This window comes from Heliconius melpomene, chromosome 17, assembly GCF_056956725.1.
Source record: "Heliconius melpomene rosina isolate 202511_hmr_F chromosome 17, ASM5695672v1, whole genome shotgun sequence".
Taxonomy (NCBI): domain Eukaryota; kingdom Metazoa; phylum Arthropoda; class Insecta; order Lepidoptera; family Nymphalidae; genus Heliconius; species Heliconius melpomene.
In genome coordinates this window covers 444492-471907 of record NC_140405.1, presented here as the reverse complement: position 1 = coordinate 471907, position 27416 = coordinate 444492, and the positions used below count along the sequence as shown (strand labels likewise).

The 27416-nt window shown below is 37.2% G+C and overlaps 1 protein-coding gene across 1 annotated transcript; it reads left to right on the top strand.

The window, feature by feature from the left end:
- Positions 1–27416, top strand: LOC146529769 (ankyrin repeat and BTB/POZ domain-containing protein 2-like). Its single transcript, XM_085200138.1, has 25 exons — positions 1–1220; positions 6856–7025; positions 10176–10360; positions 14084–14239; positions 14404–14548; positions 15072–15195; positions 15778–15909; positions 16039–16165; positions 16396–16541; positions 16618–16799; positions 17376–17504; positions 17841–17916; positions 18051–18183; positions 18498–18706; positions 19440–19659; positions 20011–20167; positions 20354–20493; positions 20629–20756; positions 21034–21251; positions 24355–24482; positions 24714–24800; positions 25131–25294; positions 25602–25749; positions 26066–26248; positions 26566–27416. The coding sequence occupies exons 1-25, from the start codon at positions 43–45 to the stop codon at positions 26761–26763; spliced, it is 4863 nt and encodes a 1620-aa protein (XP_085056264.1). The 5' UTR covers positions 1–42; the 3' UTR covers positions 26764–27416.

Sequence of the window (27416 nt, the reverse complement as noted above, 5' to 3'; positions counted from 1 at the left end):
GAGCGACGGCGTCGGCAGTGCGGCCGGTGCGCTCGAACAGTCATGCTGTGTCCGGCGCGCTGCTCTTGCTTCCTTTGCAGAGAGCTACAGTCTTGCCGCGCCGATACTCGCAAACCAAAACACAACATGTGCGACAATTTCATACTCAAGAAGGCCGAGGCCTGGGAACCCATGAAGTTTATACGAGGCGCCGCGAGGCTGTCAGTGCGGCACTGGCAGAGCAGGGACCCGATCCCGCCGGCCAAGACACGCGCGTCTCCACACAAGTCCACCAGCTGTGAACAGTTGTATCAGCAAGCAGATGAAGGCCCTTTCGCAATGCGTAAGGCACCCAGCACAGATCGTGTCAGACAAATTGAACATAAACCTATATTTAAACTACTTGGAAATTCGCGGTCGAAAAAAATTACCAATGAACAGGATGTTCGTAGAAGTGTCTTGAATTTTAGGAAAAACGAAGCACCTAGTTCTAAAAACGTACATGAAAAATATATACCGTTGCAACGAGCAGCGTCCCCTCCCGAACACATCTACAGTGAACCTAAGCAATGGGGTTCGCAAGACGACTGCTGCCGTCCCCCGGTATACCAAAGCGTGGAAAAGAAGATAGCCGCGAACAAGGAGGCTGCTGATAAAAAAATATACAGTAACCGCCCGCCTTGCTATGATGAGTTAGCAGAGAGACTGTCTCATGAAAGAAATAGAAAAGCGAACATTCCTCTTACCGAAGGAGGCCTGGCTAACAAAATTACTCAAAATAACAATAAAGTTGTTATATACTTCGGAGACTCAATTATACGTAAGCACAGCGAGCAAAAGAAAGAAGAAAATAAACAGAAAGAATCACAAAAAGAAGAAGCTATTTATGTAAATCGCGAAGTATCCAATTCAGGAAACTTCGAGCCCAATACCGATGTTGACAAAGGAGGGACGCAGCTGATATCCGAAATAGAAGTGCCAGAAGCGATATACTCAGAGATCAAGACTGAAGAAGTAAAAGAGAACGAAGTTGTCATAAATGATGCGACATACAAAAAAGACGTTCGGGAATCCTTGAGTTCTGATGGATTTTTGGTAGTTGAATTTGAGGGGAACTTTGAAAGAGCTCGTCAACTAGTTGAGCTGGTTCACGGGAATGGACGCGAAGACCAAAACGAGGCTACGGTCCTAGATCAGGAGGATCAATGTGACTGGAGTTTCATTCAAGACTGGCGAAAACGGTAAGATGCTCTCATTTACATTAAGTTATCTAGTTATTAGATATTTTGACCTCAATTCCACCTGTTTAATATAAATTTAATGAATTCTCTTATACCGTTACTGTGTGACTTAAGTTCGTTAATGAACGATTGTGAGTGTGAATTGTGACTCCAGGAAACGATGAAATGCATTGTAATGTAGAATATGCAGAAAGAAGCGTTACATAAATATTTTATCATATTTCTGACACAGTTGTTGTAAGATTTAGACAGATATTTTGGCATTTACAACGTACATTACAGCGAGTGATCACTGTAGTCGGTTACATAAATAAATCTCAAGTCGAGACTCTCGAGGAAACGACTGCGGGAAGCATTCGAGTTAATTATATTTTGATTCCTTTGATAAAAATCGTCTGCTTGGTCGTTGACCCCGTGTGACTTCTCATTGCAATATGACTTACTTAAAATTTTAGTTTCCCAAATCCATTAAACCAACTCTCATTTATTTTCTTATTCATACGACGCTAAAGAAAATTATTAAAGCGAATTATATGAAACATATACGAGTATTACCCATTAATAAATTAACGATATATTTTGATCGAAACTTGTTTGGTCGATGTGCCGTATTGGACTCGTTTTTATATTTATATCTGTTTCATTTCAAAAGTAAATTGCTATAAATTTCATTTTAGCCAAAACATTATAAAATCTTATGAAGCACTTCTCTTCTTGTAACCTGTAGTAGAATAGACAGAGAGAATATAGTGTAGACACTCAGTTCTCCGCTTGCCGCCTGAATTTGAGGTTTTGTGGGGAAAGTTGCAGTGCAGAGCGAAAGTAATTTAAATATAATGATTGCCGGGATCGAACACGCTCGGGATAGAACACGCGACTACCGCGTTAAGCAGTCCCGCTGAGCCACAACAGCCTCTCACGGTGTAACTCAACACAGTATGCAGTTATAACCTTTTCTTATTTGCCGTCTTTTGTCTTTTGCGCTTTTAATTATTGTCTGATCACATAACTTCCTTGAGAACCTCATTTATAACTATTTTTATTCTAAAATCATCATTTCATGATTTCACAAGGGATTTACTTTCTAATTTTGCAGACAATTCTCCTTATTATCAGATTTTTTGCGTATTTTCTCATATATGTAAGTATATTGTAAAAAAAATTGAATGAAATGTTTAATTACTTGACTTGGGAAACTATAAATATTCAAAACAGTTTAGAATGTTTATAAAAATAAATATTTGAATAGATAGGACGACACAATAACATGAGTCCCAATCATTATTCTTATGAAATAGATGAAAAGACGATACAAACGATTAAAAAACTATTCTCCCAATGTAGTTGCGAAATGAAATAGGAAAAGAAGATGATTACTTGTATAGTAACATCTCTATATTACTCAAGAACCGCTGCGTCGACATATCTGGACTGTATGTACGTCTCCTGCATATAGCAGGGCAGACAGAGGAAACGTAGTGTTAGGACATTCCGTTCCCTATTTCCCACCGAGTTCTGGAGGCGTTGCGTGATGAATTGCGAAACTCAACGCTGAATTTTGCCTCGATACCAGAGCAAAGGAATGAAAGAATAAAATACTTTATTTCCTCGATTGGAAATCGAACTTACAAGCTGTAGCGGTCACAGTCACTCGCTGGTGCCACGACTGGCTTCTATTAGTTCCTATCTGGGAAGGCTACAAAATACATTAGTCGTTTTGATGTAACTTGGAATATGTCATATACTATTGATAGTTATTGCCATTTAACAATGGGGGCGATGTCACGTTAACCGATCTAGTGTCATATACAGTAGCGATTTAATATATGAAAGGCAGAAAGTTAAATACTTCATGATCTTCTACCGCCTCCTCTCTGTGAAATATTCCATGATCAAGGACGTTGATATATTATATACCTATGTGTATGTATGTTGTACCTGTGTACACTGTCACGGTTGGTGTAGAGTCGATTATCGCTCGACTGCAATTTGCTCTGGTCCGCATCACATTAAGTTCACGCATCGCTGGCAATAGCGGCCTCAGACCTTACTTCAGAATATTCATGTGATGTGTATTATCTCATTTCAAAACATTTGTGCTATAATTCTATTACGATTTGTTTATTCTTCAATGGCTTCATAATGAAACAATGCAGCGTTGAGTTCTGCTGCTTAACACATAATATCCCAAAAATTGGAGGAAAAATGAGGAATTGAGTGTCTTGATAGTAGGTTACCTTGAGCCTATGCTGTGATATATGTACGCTGTATAGCGTGAAGCTACAAAAAAAATAATTGTTAGTTTTATATACTACGACTAGGTTCCCAGGTTACCTCTGTCTATCCTGCTATGCGGGATACAGTGCCAAGCTGACAAAAAAGAATTACCTATTTACTTTTAAAATCCCCAATGGATCCGCAATTTCCAACTTTCGAGTCTGAAGATAAATGTAAAGAAAATAAATGCCAAATTTATAATCGGTTCGGCTAAAACATAATACGTTTGTGTCAATTTCATTCTTATTTAATTCGTCTCCTCTGTTGACGTTTTAATTTTCAGCGAACGACATATCGCGGACGCTGTAAGTCGACAGGCTGTCAAACTTATTGTGTAAGTCCAGCAACTCGTAAAGAGATACGTTTCACAATTATATATGTAAGTTACTCTAAAATTTTAATAAACTTTTTTATTAAAAGTTTTCTCAATTTTATTGGACGATGTTCAATGACGACGCTCATACTAGCCTTTAGTTTGAAATTGTCACTTAAAAAATATATTTTTTCTTATACGATTAAGGCCGTCGTGGCCCAGTCTCACTATAAGCGTGACGGTTAAGTTGTAGGTTCGATTCCTACTCGAGGGAACAAATTATTTTCATTTTACCACTGTGTTAACAAGACAAAGCACGGCGTTGAGTTCAGAGTTTATATAAATACACATACATACATGTATGTCTTCACTATTTATTACTATTATGCTATTTTTAAAATAATTTTCCATAATTATTACGCTAATACTTATTATGAAAGAAAGACTAAGTATAGATATTATATACGTAACGTGCACTTCTTGACGGTTCTCTAACACGTCGGTGTGCCTCTCTATCTATCTACTTCATTTTTATTACTTGTTTATATTTATATAAAAAACATGTTAAAAGGAAGCAAATGAACTTAATGATCTATTTCCCGTGACGTTGCGCAACAATGTTCACGTAAACAAGAAGCGTAGATACCTGCACGTCCACGACGAGCTCTAGTCGATGTGCTCGTATAAGTAACTCTGCGTTTCCTGCGTTGTGATGAGATGTTTTTCCACTTTCGCTTTTATCTCATCACTTTTTAAACTCTACTGTGTGTTAATATAGCGCGGCGTTGAGTTCTGCCATATAACAAGCAATTTCTTATAAATTGGAAGGAAAGTGGAGGAAGGTATCTTAATACTGAACTCTACGGCGGTTTTAATTTCCGTCCATTCCTTGATGTTCCTTAACCATGACTTTAAGTACAGTCCCGGCGGGCGGCTCGTACTTAAACGGTTTTCCTGCCTAACGTCACATGAAGACTACTAAAAAAATCTCTCTGTTCTCCGGAACTAAATATGTTACTTCTTAGTTTCGAATACTATTTCAATATACTATTGACAAAATATAAGCATTCTCATAAAGTACGTAATCTTCATCGTTTCTAACACACTATCTCGTTGTCAACTGCACCAATATGATGGTATCCCGTCGGCACACCTAACTATAAACTCAACGGTCTGTTGATAGGACGAACCGCGGCGTTGTGTCCGCTACTCAACACGCATTGTTTCGAAAGTTTGCCGGTGCGTGGAGCACAGAGTGTCTTAACACTAGGCTCCCTCTTGCTCTGCTTACCCTGCTGTGAGAAATACGATGTGAAGTTGAAAAAAGTGTAAAAGTACTTAGTGAGTGGAAAGCTATTATAATTATTAATGGTTACCCACGAGTTCATTCGCCTCATAATGACACTTTCATTTATTAATAGGAAATTATGTAGCTTTAAAGTATATGCCTATATATAGAAAACTTGTATTTAACGCGCTCTGTATCCCGCTTTTATCAGGGTATGTAGAGGGAGTATTAAAATATTTCGAACCCCATTAACCGCCCAATTTTCGAGACGTTGCGTCTTAAACGGCGAAACTCAACGCCGGGTTTTGTCTTCTGGCTAGAACTAAGAAATGATTCATAGTAATAATTAAAAGAAAATAATCAATTATCTCAAGTGGAAATCGGACCTTTTATCAAACATTTATCTCCTCTCATGTTTGGGTCTTCTTTCAAATAACCATGATTAAACAATAGTAGCACTTTATTGTTGAAAAATTGTGTGGTGACCAGGTTTTGGATTCGATTCCTACTTGAGAAAATGAAATATGTAATATTTTCAGTTTGCTCGCTCGAGTGACAAGAAAAATTGTGTGGTGGGTGAAGATGAAATGTCTTAACACTTGGTTCCCTCTGCCTATCCCGCTGCGGGACAAAGCGTGAAGTTAAAAAACTAAAACAAAAGTAAGTCAGAAAACAGTTGGTCGGGAAGGACATTAGGGCGATTCGACGCGGCCGTCGCGCGTCGACGCGGCGACTTCGTCACGCCATCCAACGGGTATCGGCTGAACTTTATTGCTGTTTACCGTTATATGAGATTTTTAAATATTTTTTTTATCTGCTTTATATAATATGCTTGTTTCGAATATTGTCAATTATGTATTTAGTTTTAAAAGAAAGGGACCTCGTTGGTTATTACAAATTTAAAAATAAGTGATCAATTCTTATTTGATAAAAAAGGCAGCTTCTCTCTATTTTCCTTTATGACCAGGTAGGCCGAGGGGACCTAATGTCGCTCCGTTCCCCACGTACCGCCTGATTTACTTAATGTAGTCTGATCTTCAACTACAAATATAAATCTTTAGTTGTAACCACTAGTTTCTGAGATTAACAGCGCAAACAACAACCAACTAACCAATATTAGCTACTTATCTTTGAATCTCATTTGTAACAAGTCGAGTGGCGATCGACTGCAAGCGCAGTTGAGCAAACAAACTTGAATCGCGATCTTATTATTGTATATCGTTTAACATAATGGCAGTGTAGGCAGGTGGCAGGTGCATCTGGAGATCGTAACCAGACGTTTGACCTCTTCCTGCACTTGCTCTTGGGCTGTTCCAAAGTTGTTTTGCTGCGAAAATATTCAATAATTACATATTTCGTATTTGGATCCTCTTCATTAGATGACTTCACCTGGAACTTATGATTTTTAACATACTTACTAACAGCTCTAAAATGTTATAATGTTGCTATAAAGTTTGTATACAATGGGGTATCGCGTTTACTTTACATATGAATCTTCGTCTGATATTTCTTTTGAGATTTTTTTTGTAGGTAAATAATCAGTGAGGAGAGGATTACATATAAATAAGTAATTTATTCTTTCCTTATCATCTTGATAAACAATTCACTTGACTTCCTGCAGAGTCGGATACGCGCCCGCGCTTGTCTGGATGTCTAGGAGCGAGAAAATAAAAATAATGAATTTACCTGCCAAATTGACGAACCATGTCGCTTAGAACTTCAGGGAATAGTATACTTATTTCACTGTCTCCTTGCAGACCCTCAAGCAGCTGCAGACCAGAGGACACATGGTGTGCCAGCGTCTCTGGTGCTCGGGCGTTACGCGTCCGAGTCGCGGGTGCCGCGGTCCACGCGCGGCGTTTATCGCCGCCCCCCCACGCGCACAGAGCTACTACACCACCGCTGCCTACTGAGCCGATTGTTAAGCGTATGTGCCTTCTTGATATATTGGTTTTAATTATGATTTTTGAACACACGTTTAAGTTTTTATTTTCTCATAAAAGTTAGATGGAGGAACATATTTAACGCTTCTTAGGTGTCTATCTAACGATCGGTCTCGTTCTTTCATATTCATAGTATTCCGTGTTTAGCACCAATCGGCTCTGTGTATGTTACAGTGGAGTCTTATGATATAATAACAAAATGTAAATTATTAGTAACAGTCTACAAGACGCGCTCATTTACAAGTGTAACATAAGTCGTTCTAGGTCACTAAGTAAATAGGCAAGTAGGTACGAGCATTACTGAAGGTGCTCTACGAAACCCAAGATCTTTGTGCTTCAGAACACTGATATTACCTGTTTATTGATATTTAAATATAAATAGTATTTATATGAGGAAATGGTAAGTAACCAAAAACCTACACAATTCTTTAGAAATGAAGTAGGCTAGTTTTTAGGACGTAAGTTAGATTACCGCAAGTGACCGTGGTAGCTGTTGTAACGTGTTCATAGGCTTGAGTATCCGTTAGAAGAATGTTTGTATTTAAAATAATTTCATTTCCTTGTAGTTGCAGTAGTAGTAGTAGTCCTCGAAGAATAAAAAACAGGACAAATGCGAGTCGAATTCGCACAGGAAGCCATCCATGCCGTTAAGTATCTACAAAAACAGTAAAAATCACGTTTTTGTATATGAATAAATATTAATTTTGTAGTATTTGTTTTATATTGGCAACAAACATACAGCATTTGTGTATTTCAACTAAATATCACGGTTCATCAGATACAACCTGGTGACGCACGGAGAGACAGACGGACGGACGTCGGAGTCTCAGTAACAATCTCGTTTTACCCTTTGGGTAAAGAATGCTAAATATCATTAACCAAAGAGCCAAAACCATTGAAACTATCAAGACATCCTAAACTAACGTTAAGTTGAAACCTATAATAACTTCACGCGTTCCACGAACAACGGTCTGACGGAAACCAAGTATTTCGTCGTCTCGGGAATCAGACCATAACAGACTATCATTAGACGATATCTTCAAGTCTCGTGCATATCATACGCTGAACTAACATATTTTACGTAGGTAAATTACATAGATAGTAGGTTTTTTATCGTAATTTAGTTGCTTAATCTGTCTTATTATTAATTCATTATTTTTGGTAACGTCTACCGAAGTGGTTGGTCTTCGTCTGTTTAAAGTATGTTTATATTTGTGTACTACAAGTATAAACATAACAGGGTTTAGTTGAAATCGCTTATCTCAGGAAGTTCTAGTTCAAATTGAAAACAATCCTTGGTATGGTGTTTTTTAGGTTCACGCTGTATCCCGAACATAGCAGGGTAGGCAGAGGAAACATCGACAACGCAGCTTTTATGATACTCTGTTCCCATTAAGACACTTCCATTTCCCACTTTACTTCTAGAGGAATTGCTTGTTGAGTGGCGGGACTAAAGAGGAGGGAAATGAAAAATATTAAATATTTAAATAAAATATTATATATAACTCTTTTACGTTAAATTTCATATGTTTAATTAATATCCCCGTTGTATGACACATGTGAGTTACATCGAAACGGTGTATTTATTACATTCTTCTATAAATTGGACAATTCAAGATAAAAAGGAATTTTACAATTTGAACCAGCAGCTCAACCAAACTCTAGAGCCTTATTAGCATAAATATATACTTTAACGTTACAGTTACTATTTCTTGTTGAATAGTTAAATAATCTCGCCATAGACACATTATAACCGAGTAACAAGCGACGTTCACATCGAAGAAGAATAACAAATAATAGATTAATCGTTTTCTATGAACGCCCTAAAAACAATCTATAAAATAGTGTATCTCAAGCTCACTCATCTATCGACGCCGCCGATCTCGGGGGAAATCTAGCAGTTTTTATAGGAAAAGTGAACTCTGACTATGAAATGCAATCTTTATACTTTTTCTCATGGGAACTGATGGCTTAATGGGTAATCGAAAGTGATATTATTATTTTCACTAGCTCTTATCCGCGGCTTTACCCGCGGGGCCAAATTGCATTAACCAAATGAGGCCAATCGCCAGAATATTATAATAGTTGTAACTTTATTAGAAAAATATAGCATAATAGAGTAGACAAAGGGAGCTTAATGTTAATACAATCTACTCCACGTACCAGTGAACTTTCGAGACATTTCGGAACCCAGCACTGCAATTTGTCTACTTTAAACCTAAATTACATATTATTATTATTATTATTATTGTTAATTATTCCCCCAAGTGGGATCGAACTCACGACCGCCTTTACAGTCAGACGCCTCACTGCGCCACGTGTATCATTGTGTAAGTTCAAAATAACAATAAATTAAATTTATAAATGATTCATATAACAGTAATTTAATATGAATTATAATCATGTACCTCTCTCAGCACAAGGCAGGTTGCGCGAGTACGTACGGGTAGTACGCGTAGTACGCGGGTACTAAACGATTCCGTATACGACTTGTACGGTATATGTTATATTATTTACTAATGCATATGACTCGTGGCGCAGGGGCTGCCGGGATTTAGTGTAACGGTAAAAAAGAAAAAATATAATTACCTTTCTTTGATATATAGAACGAGGCTTTGAGTGCTGTCACTCCACACGCAATGTGTTAACTCTCTGTATATGCGAGTTACAGCGGTACGTTCAATAAAGTAACAAGATGTGTAAATTACCAAGTCATATTAAATAAGGGCCGGAAGTGAAGACTTTCACTAACAAAAACTGTTACGGTGTAACTAATAACACGTAATAACTGCGTAGTCTATAAGAAAACATCATTAAAACGTACATATTATGTATTAACGTGAGATATTGTTTTTACTTTAAGTAAATTCAATTTAATTTAGTGAAAAATAATAACTAACAACGTAAATAAATTGTGACAAGCGTATAATAATTTCGCCGTAACTTGATAAAAACGTATGGTTTAGTGGTTAGGGCGCTTCGACGGATTCCAAAAGGCGCGGGTTCCCTTCCCGCTACATTAATTTTTTTACACGTTTTATAAAAAATGTTATTGTATTATTTACTAATTTCTATGCCTAACTCAATAAATGTAGAAAGATATGTAATGAACTAAACAAATATTTAATTTACAGCAAATACAGAAGAACAACCCCCAACCCCCGAAGCCCCCAGCGGCGCTCAACTGAAGCCAGTATCAGCGGTGTCGCAGATAACAGTAGCCAGTTCGCCAGTGAGGAGCGCTCCGGTACAAAGCAGCTACGCCTTAGAACGGAGGACCAAACACGAACACCGACCGGTTGAAACTGCTCCTGTACAAGTAAGAACATTGTTAAATCTTACTTACCATTAGAAATGTATTAATTTATTGTGTCCAAACCTTCTAGACGAATTTGGATGAAACCTTACATTTATATAGCTTACATATCAGAATAACACATAGGCTACAATCCATGTCAAATTTAGATATTTGACTTTAATATAACAATAAATTTAAGTGGACGAAGCCGCGTTTGAGTCGCTAGTGATTGATTAATTCTTATATTATATTTATGTTACCTAGTTATGAATTCAAATACACGCTGTATCCCGAATAAATAGATAAATTTAAAAAAATAAAATAGATAGGACAGAAGAGACTTCAAAGACTCATTCTCTTTCTCTTAAATTAACTTTAACTTAAATCATCATCATCATCATCATCAGCCTGTCCTAGTCCACTGCTGGACATAGGCCTCTCCAATGGCACGCCACTGAGCTCGATCTTCAGCTCTTCGCATCCAACCGTTGCCCGCCACTTTGCGAATATCGTCACCCCATCTAGCTCGAGGAATGGGTTGCATTAATTCATCATTTAGATTAATTTAAATGGATTGCATTAATTCATTATTTACATTTCCGAAAGTTTATAATGTATCTGTTAATTGTTAAGTCTTTTTTCACGCTTAACACGCTGTACTAAGTAATTTATATCTATTATTAGCTACACGTATGTAAAGGAGAGTCGGGTGGCCTTAGCTATACAAAAGCAAAAAAAAATAATATTATGAAAATGGATAGAACATAATTTTTATTTAGTACATAAATACTAAACCACTATTTAATTATTTACAGTTAAATTGAAGGGATGTAATTACGGTATTCCAATAAATAATACCAGTATACATGTATTATGGATTTAATTCGTAGCGAGAACTGCGCACGCGCACGCCGCTCTTACCGGACAGATTGCGTTCGATATCGTGCTACAACAAGAGTACATAACCCCGTTAATATCATGAATTTGAATGTATCAATGTTTGTATGTATGAATGTTTATTCTACTTAATTCTGCCTAAATTAATGGAATTATTTAGTTCACGCATGTAATGCAAATCATTTATAAAGCGTAATGGTAAAATTTTAGTGTATTAGTACACACTACAATTAATTAAAAGCCTCTAAGATTTTTTTTTATACCTACCTACATAAGTAATTATTTCGTTACTCTCGACCTCTATTACGTCCAATAACAGTTACGAGTAGCGTTTATTCAAATTACCTGTAGTCGCTCAGATCGACGCAAAATGCAACCAATGATCAATCGTTATATCACTTGCCAAGTCACTGGCTAGCTTATTGAAAGAACTGGTGTAAGCGCGAGCAACTGTGGGTTTGAATCGCACTCGTGGGAATGAATTCCTTCTCACTTACTATTCCTCGCTCTGGTAACAAGATGTCCCGTGGCCCCCGTGATCGTGGCACTCGACACGTGATGTCTCGAAAATTTGGCGGAAAGAGAGAAACGGAGTGCCCTAACACTAGTATTGCTTTGACTATTCTGCTGAAAGCGAAATAACAGACATGCCGAATACACCCTTAGTGAGATAACCCCACAACAAGTAGTTAACTTGACTTTTTTTTCCACCCCATTTAGACAATATACCTGTTAATCATAAACAATGATTTGTGCTATAAAAGAGAAAATTTCATGAATATTCATGTTTTTAACAACCCGCGGTACTAAGTCTTCATTCCTTACCCCTTTGTACGCGGGATACAGCGTGAAACAAAAGCTTACAGCAAGTAGCCGTATCTAAACCGGCACCGACATCAAACGAAGTTACTTTTTTATTAGAAACCATTCATCAAGTTCGTTCGCATCTCATTAATTAGTGAACGCACAGCGATTACAAAAATTACCCGACCGTAATAGCGAAAGTGTTATCTAAAAAATATATAAAAGCATTGTTTGTAACGGAGTCCCACGATCTCAGATACCGCGGGGACGCGTAATGGTGGGAAGTTGACGCCGAAAGGGAAAGCTTTGACAATGCTACTTACTCCTCAGGTGTCGCCTTCCAACATTTCATGTTTCATTGATTACTCAATTTTGGTAACTTTTGAATGGTTCGTGTACAGTTCAATAAGTAAATGGTGTAAAATGAAATTAGGTTCAGCGTAGGACTTGGCTTCCGTGGTCGTGGTTCATGAGATACAGCCTGGTGACCCACGGGACAGACGGACAGACTGTTCTTACGCGTTGGGTACTTTACTTTGTCATGTTTTACAAAGTTATCAGTGTTAGTAATGAACAAACAAGCTGCTTCTCGTCATTAGGGCAGGAAACGTCACAAATGCAGATATACTCGCGGTCTCGTACAGTGTAATACTGAATACATTTGCTTAGATAAGCTCGGCGAATGAAGATGACAGGTATACCTGTATTACTAAAATTAAATATTTAGATATAAACATAAATATTTAATTTAGTTGAGACGTATTTGCTGTAACATGGTGGTAAAATATATGTACATCTTAATGTAAAAATAGCATAGTGTTTTATTAATGACTTTTTAAAATATATTAAGACGACTATCTTAAGATATTTTTAAGTCTTCTCTTTTCTTCATTTAGCTATCATACCATCATGTAAAAAACAAATACTTCTCAAGTAAATTGAATATTATAAATAAATATTACTAAAATTAAATATTTACATATATGTACATACATGTATTTAAATAGAATATTTTTTAATTAATAGTTTTAAAAAACTAAAAAATCGCTTTTACCGATGGTATTGGAAGATGGCTAATGGAACCTTGGACTTTCTGCTGATAAACATATCGAGTTTATTATTATGCTCATTAAATGTTATTAAAGTGTTCTAAACTTGTAATAACATTTATGATACAGTAATATTGTTTGGTCATCTAATCTACATATAATAGCCAAGTTCTGATGATACGATATTTAGAAGTGCGTGTAATTCAGATTCCTAGTTGTTCTTACATGGTCGGGTGCAGTTCGACCTAATAAAAGCGTGTTAATAAGAATAGAATATTTATTTATGACTCTAGGAATCAAATATTATAAATATTTTAGTTTAGCTTTACGGCTTGTACGCACCGTTAGGGTATACCCAAAGCTGTTAGGCAAATTCCAATAACATGAGATGTTTATCAGGTTACCGTAACCTTCTAAGAAATATTTAGCTCGTTGTTAAATTAATAATCTATCTATGATGGAAAATATTTATACGTATTTTAAGAGTATTTTTATCATTTATACTCGTATGTGCTTTTCCTGTTGTTTCTATCTCCACTCGGGCCAGTTAATTATTTAAATTTCCTTGCTCTGGTAGCACAGAGTGCGGAGATAAGTTCTGCCACTACCCCACAATGTCTTGAATTCGAACAGTTCCCTCCACCGACCGCACAATATAGCAGCATATATGGATACAGCGTGATACAAAAACTTTACTAAGCTAAGCTTTATACAAGTGTTTGTCTAGGTCTAGGGTTGTTTTTATTTCATTTATTTTTCCCTTATTTAAATAGTTTGTGATTTTGATCTGTGATTGTTTTTGGACCTTTACCTCTAAAAAAGACTGATGGGCAATGTCTTATTACACAACAGAATTCCATTTTCATTAATTAATTACTTGCTTTCTTTACTGTGCTTTTCGATGGTACTAAATCTAAGGACCTAAACGATATACTTGCATATTCCTTAAAAGTTATATTAGATTTTTTTTATATATATTTAAACACGTTTTCAGAATGGTGTCCGGGAGTGCAACAGTAGCTCTGATGAAAACAGGTCCTCCGGTCACGCGTCCATGTCGGACAGCGGGGGCGGGGAGGCGGGCCGGGAGGAACCGAGGAGGAGTCGGCAACCGCCTCACGCCAGGACGAAACACCGACCGCACAATAAGGTATATGATTACTACGAAATAGTAATAACTTTGATTGAGAAATCTGGAAGTAATACCTACTTGGAGAGTAAGGAAATCTATTTAACATTATATGTAATTTTAATTTTTTATAGCTTTTTAATCGATTTCGAGAAAGTGCATATTCTTACTTGTTAACACTATAGTTACAGTCACCCTGGCCGGGTGGAGGTGGCCTCGAAGACATCAGATCAGCCATCAAGCAGCTGACTCTCCGGTCGAGGGACAGCAGCAGCACTGCAACAAGTGGAGCGTCGAGCGCCGGCGGTGGCAGTAATAATGGGGCACCAGGTATTAGAAATTAACAAAAGTATATTTTCTGATTAAAAATACGAAAATAGGCAAGATATATTTATTGGCAAGAAAATATAATAAAACGCATGGACATTGGGTAATACCTTATTACAGACTGAATATAATATTGACAGATGATGATGGATGAATAGACAATTGATCCACAAACCGGAATTCACGACTTGAATGTTCAGTGATGGATCACAACGCCGCTTATTTGTTTTAAATATAAACAATACAAATATAATTATTCCCCTAAATGAGAATCGAATCCACGAATACTGCAGTCTACGCTGTCCCGCTTTGCCAATCTATCTCATTAATTGTTTTACCCTTCATCGTAGTTATCATACCTAGCTGGGTACCATCGATGTTATCAAATTACTTACGCCAACCACCTTATATGTTTTATTCTTATTTCGATATATATATTTTATTATTATAAAATATACATATTTGTCAACAATATATTGTTGATTAATTTATAGTTATATCATTTAAAATGATGTATTATTTATAGAGAGTGGCAGCGCGGCCGAGGCGCGGCGGCGGCGCGCACCGCTCGTGCGCCAGCCCTCCCTGGACACCGTGTGCACTAACGTCACCAGCGCTGATGAGTTTGTATGGGTGGACTCGCATAACAGGTATTACTATTTTACTACTAATAAAGAGCTCGTAAAAATTAAATGTCAACTTCCATCTTCCACGATGAACGTTAAAACTACATGCCACTTTGCTTCATCGGATTGGATTAAAGAAAATCATTTGTGGTATTCAAACCAAAAACCAGGAAATGTATGCAGAATAAACAGTAACTATGAACTATAAAATACGCACACAATTTAAGTCACGTCTAGAAGCTGGGCCAGTGGGTACCGTTATATGAGTGCTGTCCTTGGGGTAATACTCTCTTTGTATGACAAATACATTATAAATGCGGACCTCGATCGAATTACTTATAATAAATAGTAAAGTGCTAAATTAATTATTTTAATTATAGTGGTAGTTGTCTCTATATTAAATCAAATGAGAGACGCTACGAGTGATCACCAACAACTGATCACCACCAACTCATTGACTTCACTCAACAAATAATATTATTATTTATTATTAAGTTGATAGGGTCGGTCCGTCGGTACCTCAACTATGAATGATTGTGACGATATTTATTGTCGTCATTAAGATAACTGCGGTGTATAAATTATAATTTATAAATATCATTACAGGTTGGTAGAACTACGTTGTGTCCCGTGGACTCCGAGTGAAGTCAGTCGCGTGCTACAAGCGGGACGCTGTCGGGACCTCGCTGCCAGAATGGCACCGGATGCACCGCCTCGACTGGCTTATTTACTTCAGAGGTTTGTTTTGCTGTATGTGTATGTGTTTGTAAGTGTATGAAGGATACAGCAGGGTAGGCAGAGAGAAACTAAAATTCAGTGACGAAAACTCACATAGTATAGGTAACAACTGTAGTTGAAACATTCCAGAGCGTTAGTTCGCATAGCGCGTGAAGCTCAGCGCCTCTCGCAGAACTTCGGCTTCTGCTCCAAGCACGAGGTCGCGGGCGCCTTCCGCATCGTGCTCAGTACGCAACTTGCTGATTCGTGTATTAAGGTAATCTATACTTCTATACTAACATTATACGGCTGAAGAGTTGTTAGATTGATCGCGCTCATCTCAGGAACTATTGGTTCAAATTGAAAAATTCTTATGTTGTTATGCTTTTAACTTTGCATAAGACAATGAGAATTTCAGTCATTCACAACTTTAAGGTACTTTTCTTTAACCACGGGGGCGAAACCGCAGGTTAAAACTAGTTTTACATGCATAAAGAATATCTCTAGGGTTGTCAACGCGCCGCAACAATGTACGCGACTTCAGGCAGTGCGGCTCGCCGCTTGGGGTCGGCGGCGCGCGCGCGCACGTCCCTAGCGCCGGGACGGTTTCAGAGATGGATGCTGGATGTCCGCGTCGCTCCTTTTGTGCACGAGTGAGTTGCGTTTTGTTACCGCATTGTTTGTTTTGTCACCTCACATTCTATTATAACTATTGCCTCGCAACTATAGATACGCAGCGATCTACCTCTGCGCGGGCCTAGAGACACTCCTGGAAGAAACAGCGCTAGTAGCAGCGAGCGCGGGCGCGTGCGTCACGCCGGCCGCCGTCGACCGCGCCGTTGCCAACTGCGCAGACCTGTGGGGACTGCTGCAGCCCTACAGCCACCTGAACGCTGGGAGGGTAGCTTCTGGTTAGTGCTTTTATGTAATACGCGTATTTATGTGTAGTATTATATAGATACGAGCAATATAACGGTTGGTCGGTTCGTCCGACTACTCTAACACCTCCGTTTCTCTCCGGACTCCGGCCTCGACCTCGGTTCCGTTGAAACATCGTCTGTGGGTTGTAACTATCGATCTACTTCTGCATGGGTGCAGCATTCCAGTATTAATATACTAAGAGGGTTGATCTCGGTTAGTATGCTTTGGTATTGTATAGTCAGTTTTCATACATAATCGAAGATGCAAATTAAGTATGTGGTTTTGGTATACTATTGCAGTAGCCATTTTGACAGACGCAAGGGTTGCTCTATAACCATTATAATGTATTTTTTGTATACAGGTTGCGTCTTACAATATCTTAATACAGTTTGAACGTATGTCGTCAAGGCTAAACAGAAATTTTGGGAATTATTCTTTTTCTGAATTATTTTAGGCTTTTATAGAGTAGTTAAAACTGTGGTTTCATTTAAAGTGGTGCTGACAATTCCACCTGTATAATAAAATTATTATAAATCAAACAGTTATTTTATTAATCGTATTTACAGGAGCTCTATCACTCTCGCGCTGGGAGTCCATGAGCTCCTTAGGCTCCGGTTCCTCAACGGGCGGTCCCAGAACTGAACATCGTCAGCTCGGAATGAGCCATGATTCTGGTATTACTACTAATGGATCTGGTAAGTAAATATATTTTTGGTTTCTAATTTGTGATATGAAGTATATGAAGTTCAGTATATGAATACATATATGAAGTTTAGACGTTTCGCTAGCCTTAGCCCCAAAATTACATAGTAATGGGCATAGTTATATATAAATTTTAAAATATGAGCATAGACGAAAAATAGATTTCTTTACTAATAACAATCTCAAAAAAATTATAGTCTACCCTTTACATCTTACTACTTTAAACTTATAATATGCATAATGTAACTAACTAAATATCTACCATTACTACTAAAAAATTAACTTTTAAGCACCTGTAACAAATACCTTAATTCTTAACATCCTACTAGGAGGATCTGCAGCATCAGCAGGAACAAACAACAGTGGGGGTTCAGGGGGCTCGGGGGGTTCAGGGATATCAGGTACCTATATCCTTTTTATTAAATTTTATTTCGTTTACTAACACATAGTCAGATTTATTTCACTCTGAGCCATACTTTTTGCTGCAAAGTTACGGTGTCCTCATCACATTTCTAATATATTATTATCGGTTCAGGTACTTCAGTACTCTTGACTACTTGTGCGGGGTCGGCTGCAGAGTTAAGAGCCGTGTTACGTCAAGTCCAGCCCAGACACCCGCCGCTGTCGCCGGGCGCTGAACGAGCTTTGTATTACTTTATGAGATGTTCGCAGGTATACATTTAATATATTTTTTAAATCTTTTTTTGAACAATTATTAGCTTCATTTTCACACGTTGCTTGCTTAATTTTTTTTGTTGTTTTGAGTGACTACTGTAAAGTATTTAAAATTGTTAAGAACTTATAATATCAATATTTAAAAAACAAATAAAAATTAAATATTATAATATTTTATTTTTATTGTTATATAATAAATATTATAATAAAATAAAAATATTATAATTTATATATATTTTTGTCAAGTTTCCTATTATAATTTTTAATATAATAATAGTAAAATTATACGCTTTTGTTTATATGAATTACAGCTAGAGCACACGGGCGCTCCGGGTGCGGGTTGTGGCTCAGCCCTCTGGGGGGAGCGTGGGGCGGCCCTACCTCCGTTAGGGGAGTGGGTGAGGGTCGCGCGCGCGCACTCTGCCTTGCGGCCGCCGCCCGCCGTGCCTGATGCTGATGATGTACTACAGGCTGCCAGGTTGTTGCTGCCTCATGCTGATTGTCCGCCGAGACCTGTTAGGTTTGTTGTTGGTTTAATATCTTAAAATATTTTTTAAGAATAATTTAAATAGTCACGGGAATGACAGATTCATTTTATGGGTCAGTAAATGCTACAGTGATTGACTGAGTACCTGTCGCTTTTGTTCTCTCCCATACCTGATGCAGACCATGTAATACTGGCAGCGAGGTTGTTATTGCCTCTTGCTGATTGTCCAGTATAACCTGTTAGATATTTATCTAACTATTAGTAGTGGTAGTTACTAATAGTTAGATAAATATTAATGCGCAAGCATTGCGTGTTGAGTGGCGGAACTGAACGCAGGCTACATTTCGTAAGGCAACAGGCAAAACTGATGATATGCTTAGGATAAGTTTTAAAAATAATTTTATACGATAGAATCGTTGTTAGGGTAAGTTAGCAGATATCAAAGTGAAGTGAGAGAGATTGCTACTAATATGTATTTGTTTTAATATACATAAGTAGATGCAATTAAATTAATCAATGGTACTTTTTATTAAAATAAAAAGATATTTAGACAAGATTTTAATTTGAACTAGTCCATAAGACTTGTATTTTTCGATTTTAAAAACAAAATATTTTTGACGTTATAATTGCTTTTGAGTGACGATTAACACATACCTGATTCAATTGCATATTCACCCCTGTTTATACAAAACATCATATAGTTCTTGTCAATGTTTAAAAAATTAAACCATTCATATATTTTTTTTTTCACATATTAATCTAATAGCCTTGAAGAAGCAATAGAACCCTCCTGGTCACGTAACCCGCGCACCCCCGACGAGCTCTCCCGGGCGGCGTTAAGCGTCGCACAAAGGGCTTTACTAAGTGGGCGAGAAATGGCCGGTGTGCGTGCTTTGTTACCACCAGCGGGAATAAACGCCGCTGATGCTGGAGGTTTGACGGCGTTGATGAAGGCCGCGTTGGCTGGTGATGAACAAGTTGTTGCTGTAAGTGTCTCATTACATATTATTATTATCTTTTTTCAGAAATATAATGTAATGGATTGTTGATACAGTCTCTCGTCGGAGTTTAATTATATCTCATTCATTTATATTAATGTTGGATCCTAATACCAATTACTACACACTTTGAAAATATCTGTGGTATTAATTAGTCTGTGTTCTATTTGTATCCCAATTTCTAGGGAGATTTTCTTATGTAAAATACTATTGTGTACACTTTTACTATTAATCAATAAAATTAATTTTAAATACTCAACCTTTATAAAAATATTAAATGCATACATAACTTTTTCAAACAATTACAAAAAAATTGCAACCTATATTTAAAAAATCCAGATGCTATTAGAAGCCGGAGCCGACCCCAACATAGAGACAGCGGGCGCCGCAACACAACACAGCGCTCTACTCTCACCGCGCTCTCCCCAGTCTGCTTCTCCAACTCCTAATTCTTCTTCAACTGGCTCCACGACTGCGTATACGCCGCCTTCTGTTGGTATGGAACTTGATTTTATTGTTGTTCTTGTCGGTTAGTCTCTTTCTCTCGCCACTAAACACGCAATGCCCCAAAGTTCAATGGAAAGTGGGGAATGAAATGTCTTAACACTAGGTTCCCTCTGCCTACCTGGCTGTGTGCGGGATTCTATAGTGGTATATTAACATTATGTGTATACGTACCCAGGGTGGACGGCGCTGGTGTACGCGTGCAGCGGCGGCGGCACGGGCAGCGTCGAGGTGGCGCGGCGGCTGCTGGCGGCGGGCGCGCGCGTGGACGGCGCGCCGGCCCGGGGGGACGACGTGTGCACGCTGACGCCGCTGCAGGTAATGGAGGAGTTGGTCGTTCATTGATGTTCATGTTATTGATTTGAAAATCGAAAAATATCGTAGTATCAACTAAAACCTTTTTATAACATTGTACTTCGTGTATATATAAATATCATCATTTGTTTTCTCCAGATGGCATGTGGCGTCGGGAACTTAGAAATGGTCCAGCTGCTGCTATCACACGGCGCAGACCCCTTCCTCTCCACGCAACTTAACGACGCACTTTGTTACTCTGCCGCTGCGCAATATGGCTGTTACAGGTATTTTTATATATTATATTATTTTATGATTTTACTGCTTATTAGTAAAAGATTTTTATATCAGTATATTTAGTAAAGTAATATTTTTTATCCAATTCTGTGTTAGTACTCTATAATATGTATAGAACTTAAATGACTATTCTGAGATGCATAAGAAAAAATCACCATATTTTAAACATTAGGTACATAAACTACTAGCATAGCTATTACTTTTTTTTTTCATCAAAACATTTGACACAAACAAAATAAATAGCAATAAAATCTTCGTTACACACAGTGCAGTAGCAGTATGCTGCACTCACGGTCGCCGCGCCTGTCTTCGAGCAGCCGTACGAGGAGGAGCACGAGGAGCTGGAGGAGGAGCCATATTGTCCCTAGAGGAGGTGCTGGCAGAGGGCGCCCCTCCTTCATCGGGAAGACCTCCCCCCTTCACGAAACAACAGCAAAGAGCTTTGCAGGACGCTATGTATTATGCGGCTGAGACCGATCATTTGGGTAAAAAGAACTTTCATTTTTTTTCCATTTGGATTTCTTGTGATTGTGCCCGTTCATCACAGCAATCGCCTGCAAGTACTCCGGTGTGTGTCCCCTTGACCGACCCCTTGTGTGACAGCCTTCATAATAATAGTAGTAGTAGGTTCAGGTCACAGCAGTCAATTCAATCAATTGCATCAATTCATGAACCTAGTTCATTAGTTAATGCACAAAACATAGTTTTATTTAGTGATGATATTGGAAGGAATATGGGTTCAATTTTGAATTCTTGTTTACCGGGACAGTCAGCTGTTAGTTTTTGTTATCCGTCAGCATTTTTTCGCTTCTGGCAACCCCGGTGCTAACAGCTGATTCCGACTGAGAATTTTAATTTAATGTAATTTAATTCAATTTGAAGCCCATTTTCACAATAATTGCTAAATTTAATTAAGCAAATAGTGTTACTTGCGTAATTATAATAGTTTTTATGTTTTAAATAGATTTTATTGTGAATTGTAAAGTGTTCTTTGTGTAAGTGACTGGTAGTGTGCCGGCATAATATTTAAGTATATTTTACTGTAAGTACGCGTTTTTATCATTGTTTTTAATTATTAGGTGCTATAGAAACCATATAACGTTGATTTAATTGTGGTTTACTTGCGTAAATTAGTAGTTAAAGCTTAGTTTTCCGTCGTGCATAAACTACCCGTTATTTGCATATAATCCAAATCCTTAACGTTACTCAAAAAATACTTTACTCAAAATGATGACTCGCAGAGCACTATCTCGTCAGGAGGAGTCCAAACTCCAACTGACTTTACAAGAATTAAAAAACACTAAGGATTTGTGTGCCCAATTACAGTGTGAAAGGCAAGATAATGAAATAGAACTTTTACAGTTACTAGATAATAATACTAGGCTTAAGAAAGAAATGACTGCTATACACATAGAATTAACAACAATTGTAAAGGAACGGGATACTCTCAAAGATTTAGTAGATAAGTTTGACCGGTGCAGCGATGAATATGAGCAGGCCCTTATTAGGATAACTACCTTGGAGCAGGAGCTGCGAGAGGCTCACACACTCATTACTAAGTTACAGGAGGATGCTCAGAATGCTACCGTGTTACATAATATTAGCTTGTATAATGAGTTAGTTGAGAGTGCCCCGCAGTTGGTTTCTCCTGTGTTGGACAGACATAGTCACTCAATTATTGATCTCACCAAGAATGACACATCATTATTCAATCTTAAAAAAGGATCAAGTCTGCCTCACTGCAGTAGAAACAAACTAAAGAAATACATAAAAATCAATAAGTTTATTGTCTAAACTAAAAAATTAATAAAACAACATAGTTATATGTCCAAGTGTGCAAAATTAAGTAAGGACAAATTGGAACTATATGATGATTTAGAAATGTGCACAAAAAAACTAGATAAGTGTAGGTTAAATTATGAAGCTGATACACAAGCACTACAAAGTGAAATTAATTATTTAAAAGACTCCCTTGATATACTTAATAAAAAGTATGTCAATTCATTGAACGAAATACAAGAGTATTCCAAGGCGATGGACAATCTTATTACACTGTCCACAAATAATACTGAACGTTTTGATTCTTTAATCTACACCACTATGGTATAAGAGGCATTGCTTTGGATCTTCTCACTTCTTATTTAAGTGATAGGATTCAAAAGGTAAATGTCAACGGGAAACTATCACACGGGTCACCTGTAGCATTGGGGGTGCCACAAGGCTCTATTCTGGGTCCGTTTTTGTTCCTTTTGTACATTAATGACTTACCTCACCTTATGAGAGATATCTGTGAAATGGTGTTGTTTGCAGATGATACATCTTTAGTTTTTAAGGTTAATAGACGGCTATTGGAAATTGACGATGTAAACAATGCTCTTTCTAGGATATTACACTGGTTTAGTGCCAATAACTTGCTTTTAAATAGTAGTAAAACTAAATGTATCAGGTTCTTTACTAAGAATGTTCAACAAGTAGAAACCAGGGTTTTGATGAACAATAAGGAACTTAAAGTAGTTAATGAAACTGTCTTCTTAGGTATAACATTAGATGCTAAGTTACAATGGGGTCCGCATATAGAAACTTTATCTGGTAGACTTAGTTCGGCAGCGTATGCTGTCCGTGAGATTCGTCAACTGACCGATGTTGACACCGCGCGTTTAGTATACTTCAGCTATTTTCATAGCATTATGTCTTACGGCCTATTACTTTGGGGTAGTGCCGCTGACATAGATACCATTTTTGTGCTCCAAAAACGGGCTGTCCGAGCAGTCTATAAAATGGGTCCACGGGAGTCACTAAGGAATAAATTCAAAGACTTTAACATCCTCACACTACATTCCCAATATATTTACGACAACTTAGTATATGTGCATAAGAATATTAATAAATTTAATAAAAACAGTGACCTCCATCAATATAATTTAAGAAATAAAAATAAGCTTGCTGTGCCCTTCTCTAGGCTCCATAAAGTGTCTCACTCATTCGTAGATCAAAGTATACATTTTTATAACAAACTTCCAAACGACGTGGTTAATTTATCACTGAACAAATTTAAAAAAGTGGTAAAGCACAGGCTCTGCCAAAAAGCTTATTACTCTGTTAAAGATTATGTTCGCGATAAAGATGTTTGGAAATGAGTTGCTCTATTTCTAAGTTAAAATTGTTAATTGTAATTGTAATTTGTAACAAATGTTGGCATTTAAAAAGAGTGGCCATGAGTTTCTTTGCCTGTATCTTCTCATGAGCTCAACCATTTGAACGGGCTTTTTTCAAGTCAAAATTGCACATTTTTTTTTGGTTATTTTGTTCTGCTTTTTTTATCTTTTATGACATGTCCAAGTGAATGTTAAGCATTTTTATGGAATAAAGATATTTTGACTTTGACTTTGACTTTGACTTTGGAGTAGCTAGGTATGTTGGGGTGTAGTTATATGGTGGGTACATGATTTAGTTAGTTTTATGCTATCAACATGTTGAAAGTATCTATACAAATTACAGTATACAAAAAGCGCAGATTTAAATTCGGCTATATTTCAATTTAGACGTAGAACTGTATAAAATAATTTAAATTTATGCATATTTCTCTAGATATAACCCTGGAGCTGCGCGCCCTGGGCGTGCCGTGGTCGCTGCACGCGTGGACGCTGTCGCTGGCGGCGGCGGCGGAGGCCTCGCTCGATCATGTTATAGATCAGCTGTTGCAGGATTTCTTGCAGGTTATTATTATGTTCTACTTACATATTAAATTGAATTCTCTGGCAATCGCTTTAGTAGTTGAGGGAACGTAAAACTTGCAGATTCTTCGTTTGATTTATTTCTCAATTAGAAAAATCAAAAAATATGTCAGTAAACTGTGTCTTTACTGTGATTCGAATGTAAATTATATAAATATTAAAAAGGCCTGGAGTTTCAAATTGAACTCTCTCTACGTTCATTATTCTGCACAGGTGTGCCCGTCAGACGACAGTCACTACAGCAAGCAGTTCATCTACGAGTGCCTCCCTCTGCTGTTCAATATATTACGTTACAGTAAGGTATGCTCAATTGCGTATTACTATTTTATTTATTCCCGACTGCTAAGGAAGGGTTATGTTTTTCGCCCGTATCTTGTATGTTATGTATGTATGTATGTAATATTCTTTATTACCTCATATCTCCAGAACCGCTGAACGGATTTAAATAGATAATATATAGTTTGATTCGTTTTAGCAGTTTATTTTTTTTATATTATGTGTGTATGATAAAAAAAAAATATATTTCAATATCTTGACTGACGATTACGTATTAAAGTCGTTAGTTTCCATATTGAAACAGTGAAAAAAATATTTAATTTTTTTTATATTGAATTTAATCTATTCCAACAGAAGGAAGGCACAGTGTTATTATTAGCGGACATTCTATGTGCGTGTTACGGCTGGGAACCTGTACCGGCCGTGCGCGAGCCGCCGCCCTCCGCGCCCGCGCCCGCGCCCCCGCGGGTCGACCCCTCCTATGTGAATAATCCTTCACTTGCCGATGTTACTTTTAGGTCAGTATAAACTATTATTTTGTATTTTTTTACCTGTCATGGTGGCACCCAAACCTGCGCTGTCGAAGAGATCACCGTTGTGCCTTGTAGGTAAGGCTTACCGTTATAAACATATAACATTTTACTTTTAAGTGAGATTCACTGTAGTTGAAACGTTGATTATGTGTGTTTTTGAAAATCTTGTAAGAATGGGGCTAGACTTAGAAAGCTCTAAACCGTCGTCTATAAACCTTGAATACGTAGCCATAATGGATACCTAGGAAGTAAAATATATTAAAATTTGTATACTTTTTCAATTCTATAACAGGGTGGAAGGCCGCCTCTTCTACGGTCACAAGATAGTTCTGGTGTCGGAGTCGCCCCGCCTGCGCGCGATGCTGGCGCCCGCCGCGCCCGCGCCCGCCGCCGCGCCGCCCCTCGTGCAGATCAATGATATACGATACCACATATTTGAGGTTTGCGAATGTGTTCCCTACAGGAGGTTGTAGGCTCGAATCTAATAGGAAATACAAGGATGGTATATAACATTATATAAAACAATTAGGACATTGTGGCGCCGCGCGCCGTCTCGGAAGTGATGGATGATCAATATATTATGTTTATAAAACTTTCATTTCCGTGGTCTTTTCCTTGCACTTTGTTCTCTTTGTCTATCTTTCCAAACACGAAAAGCTTTGAGAAAAAAGACAAAAATCAAGTTAAACAACATTTAAATCAACTGTGACACAAAAATATACTTATTTATAAATATTCTGTATTTTCTACCCACAGCAAGTAATGAAATACCTCTACTCCGGGGGGTGTTCTTCACTAGAACTACCAGCAGGAGACGTACTCGAAGTCCTCGCTGCTGCCTCCTTCTTCCAGTTACTGCCGCTACAGCGACACTGTGAAGCGAGGGCCGCTAAGACCGTGGACTTACATAATTTGGTGTCTGTTTATATTCATGCTAAAGTGAGTGTTATCTATGGTTTAATATTTGTTTTTAACTTGATGTTGTATTCCGCATACAGCGGAGTAGGCAGAGGCAAAGGTAATTCATACCCACGAGTGCTGTACCACTGCACTAGGATGGCCACAATGTACAAATTGTAAATTTCCCTTAGTAATATGATTGAAAAATCTCAAAATTTATTTATTTTAATATTAATTTAAATTTAATTTTTTTTAAACCTACAAACCAAAAACTTATCATAACAGTGTTCCCTTTAGATTAAATTAAATGCTTTACTTCATAATTATTAAAAAATACTAATAACTGTTCTTCTCAGGTATACGGCGCTGCACAACTATTAGAATACTGCCAAGGATTTCTTCTACAGAACATGGTCGCTCTGCTCACATACGACGACTCAGTCAAAAGACTTTTATTTGGCAAGCGGCTGCCGGGCCACAATGTACTCGCCGGCTTACTAACTACACTGCAGAAAAGAATTGAATCCAGGAAAAACCAGGCCAAGAATAGGTAGCAAGAAAAGAATTAAAGTTATTTTCATGTTTAATTTATTATTTTTCTAAATTATCTGTGCCCTTATTGTTTGCTTTTAAAAGGTTGTTGAGATTTACGAAAATTATAAATGACTGATACTTCTTTATCTAATTAGATTTTTTTGATAGATGTCACGCAATTCTATTAAAAAGCAATAAAAAAAATTAAGTATTTAATATGTGTACGTAGTTGTGTTTTACAAATAAAAAAATATTTTAATTAACATACACTATAACATTTCTAATATTTAAAAATTAACTTATACAAAGAACAGAACATAGACGATAAATTTGCACACAAAATTTAATTTAATTTCTAACATAAAATTAAGATTTAAAGAGCACAAATAATATTTTAATATTGTACATAGAAATATTTTCATACATTTGTTGTATTTAAAAAAAATATCAATATTATACTTTTATTAACTGTTTTGGCATGATTTTTTAAATGTTTACTCATCATAAAAAAATATGTAGATATTTTAAGATGTCAACAAAATAGTTATTATTAAATAAGTAATGTTTGTTTATAAATTGTAATATTAGTGTCATCAATTTAAATGTGACTCGTGTCTTAAAAGTATTATGTAATTGTGTAATTATTGTTGAAATAAAGTTTTGTATTTTATAA

Excerpts from the sequence above, each read along its gene's own strand:
- LOC146529769 (XM_085200138.1), top strand. The coding sequence starts at position 43 with ATGCTGTGTCCGGCGCGCTGCTCTTGCTTCCTTTGCAGAGAGCTACAG. Across the intron at positions 16,800-17,375 it reads CGCTGGGAGGGTAGCTTCTG|GAGCTCTATCACTCTCGCGC; the intron begins GTTAGTGCTTTT and ends TCGTATTTACAG. Across the intron at positions 25,750-26,065 it reads TACGATACCACATATTTGAG|CAAGTAATGAAATACCTCTA; the intron begins GTTTGCGAATGT and ends TTCTACCCACAG.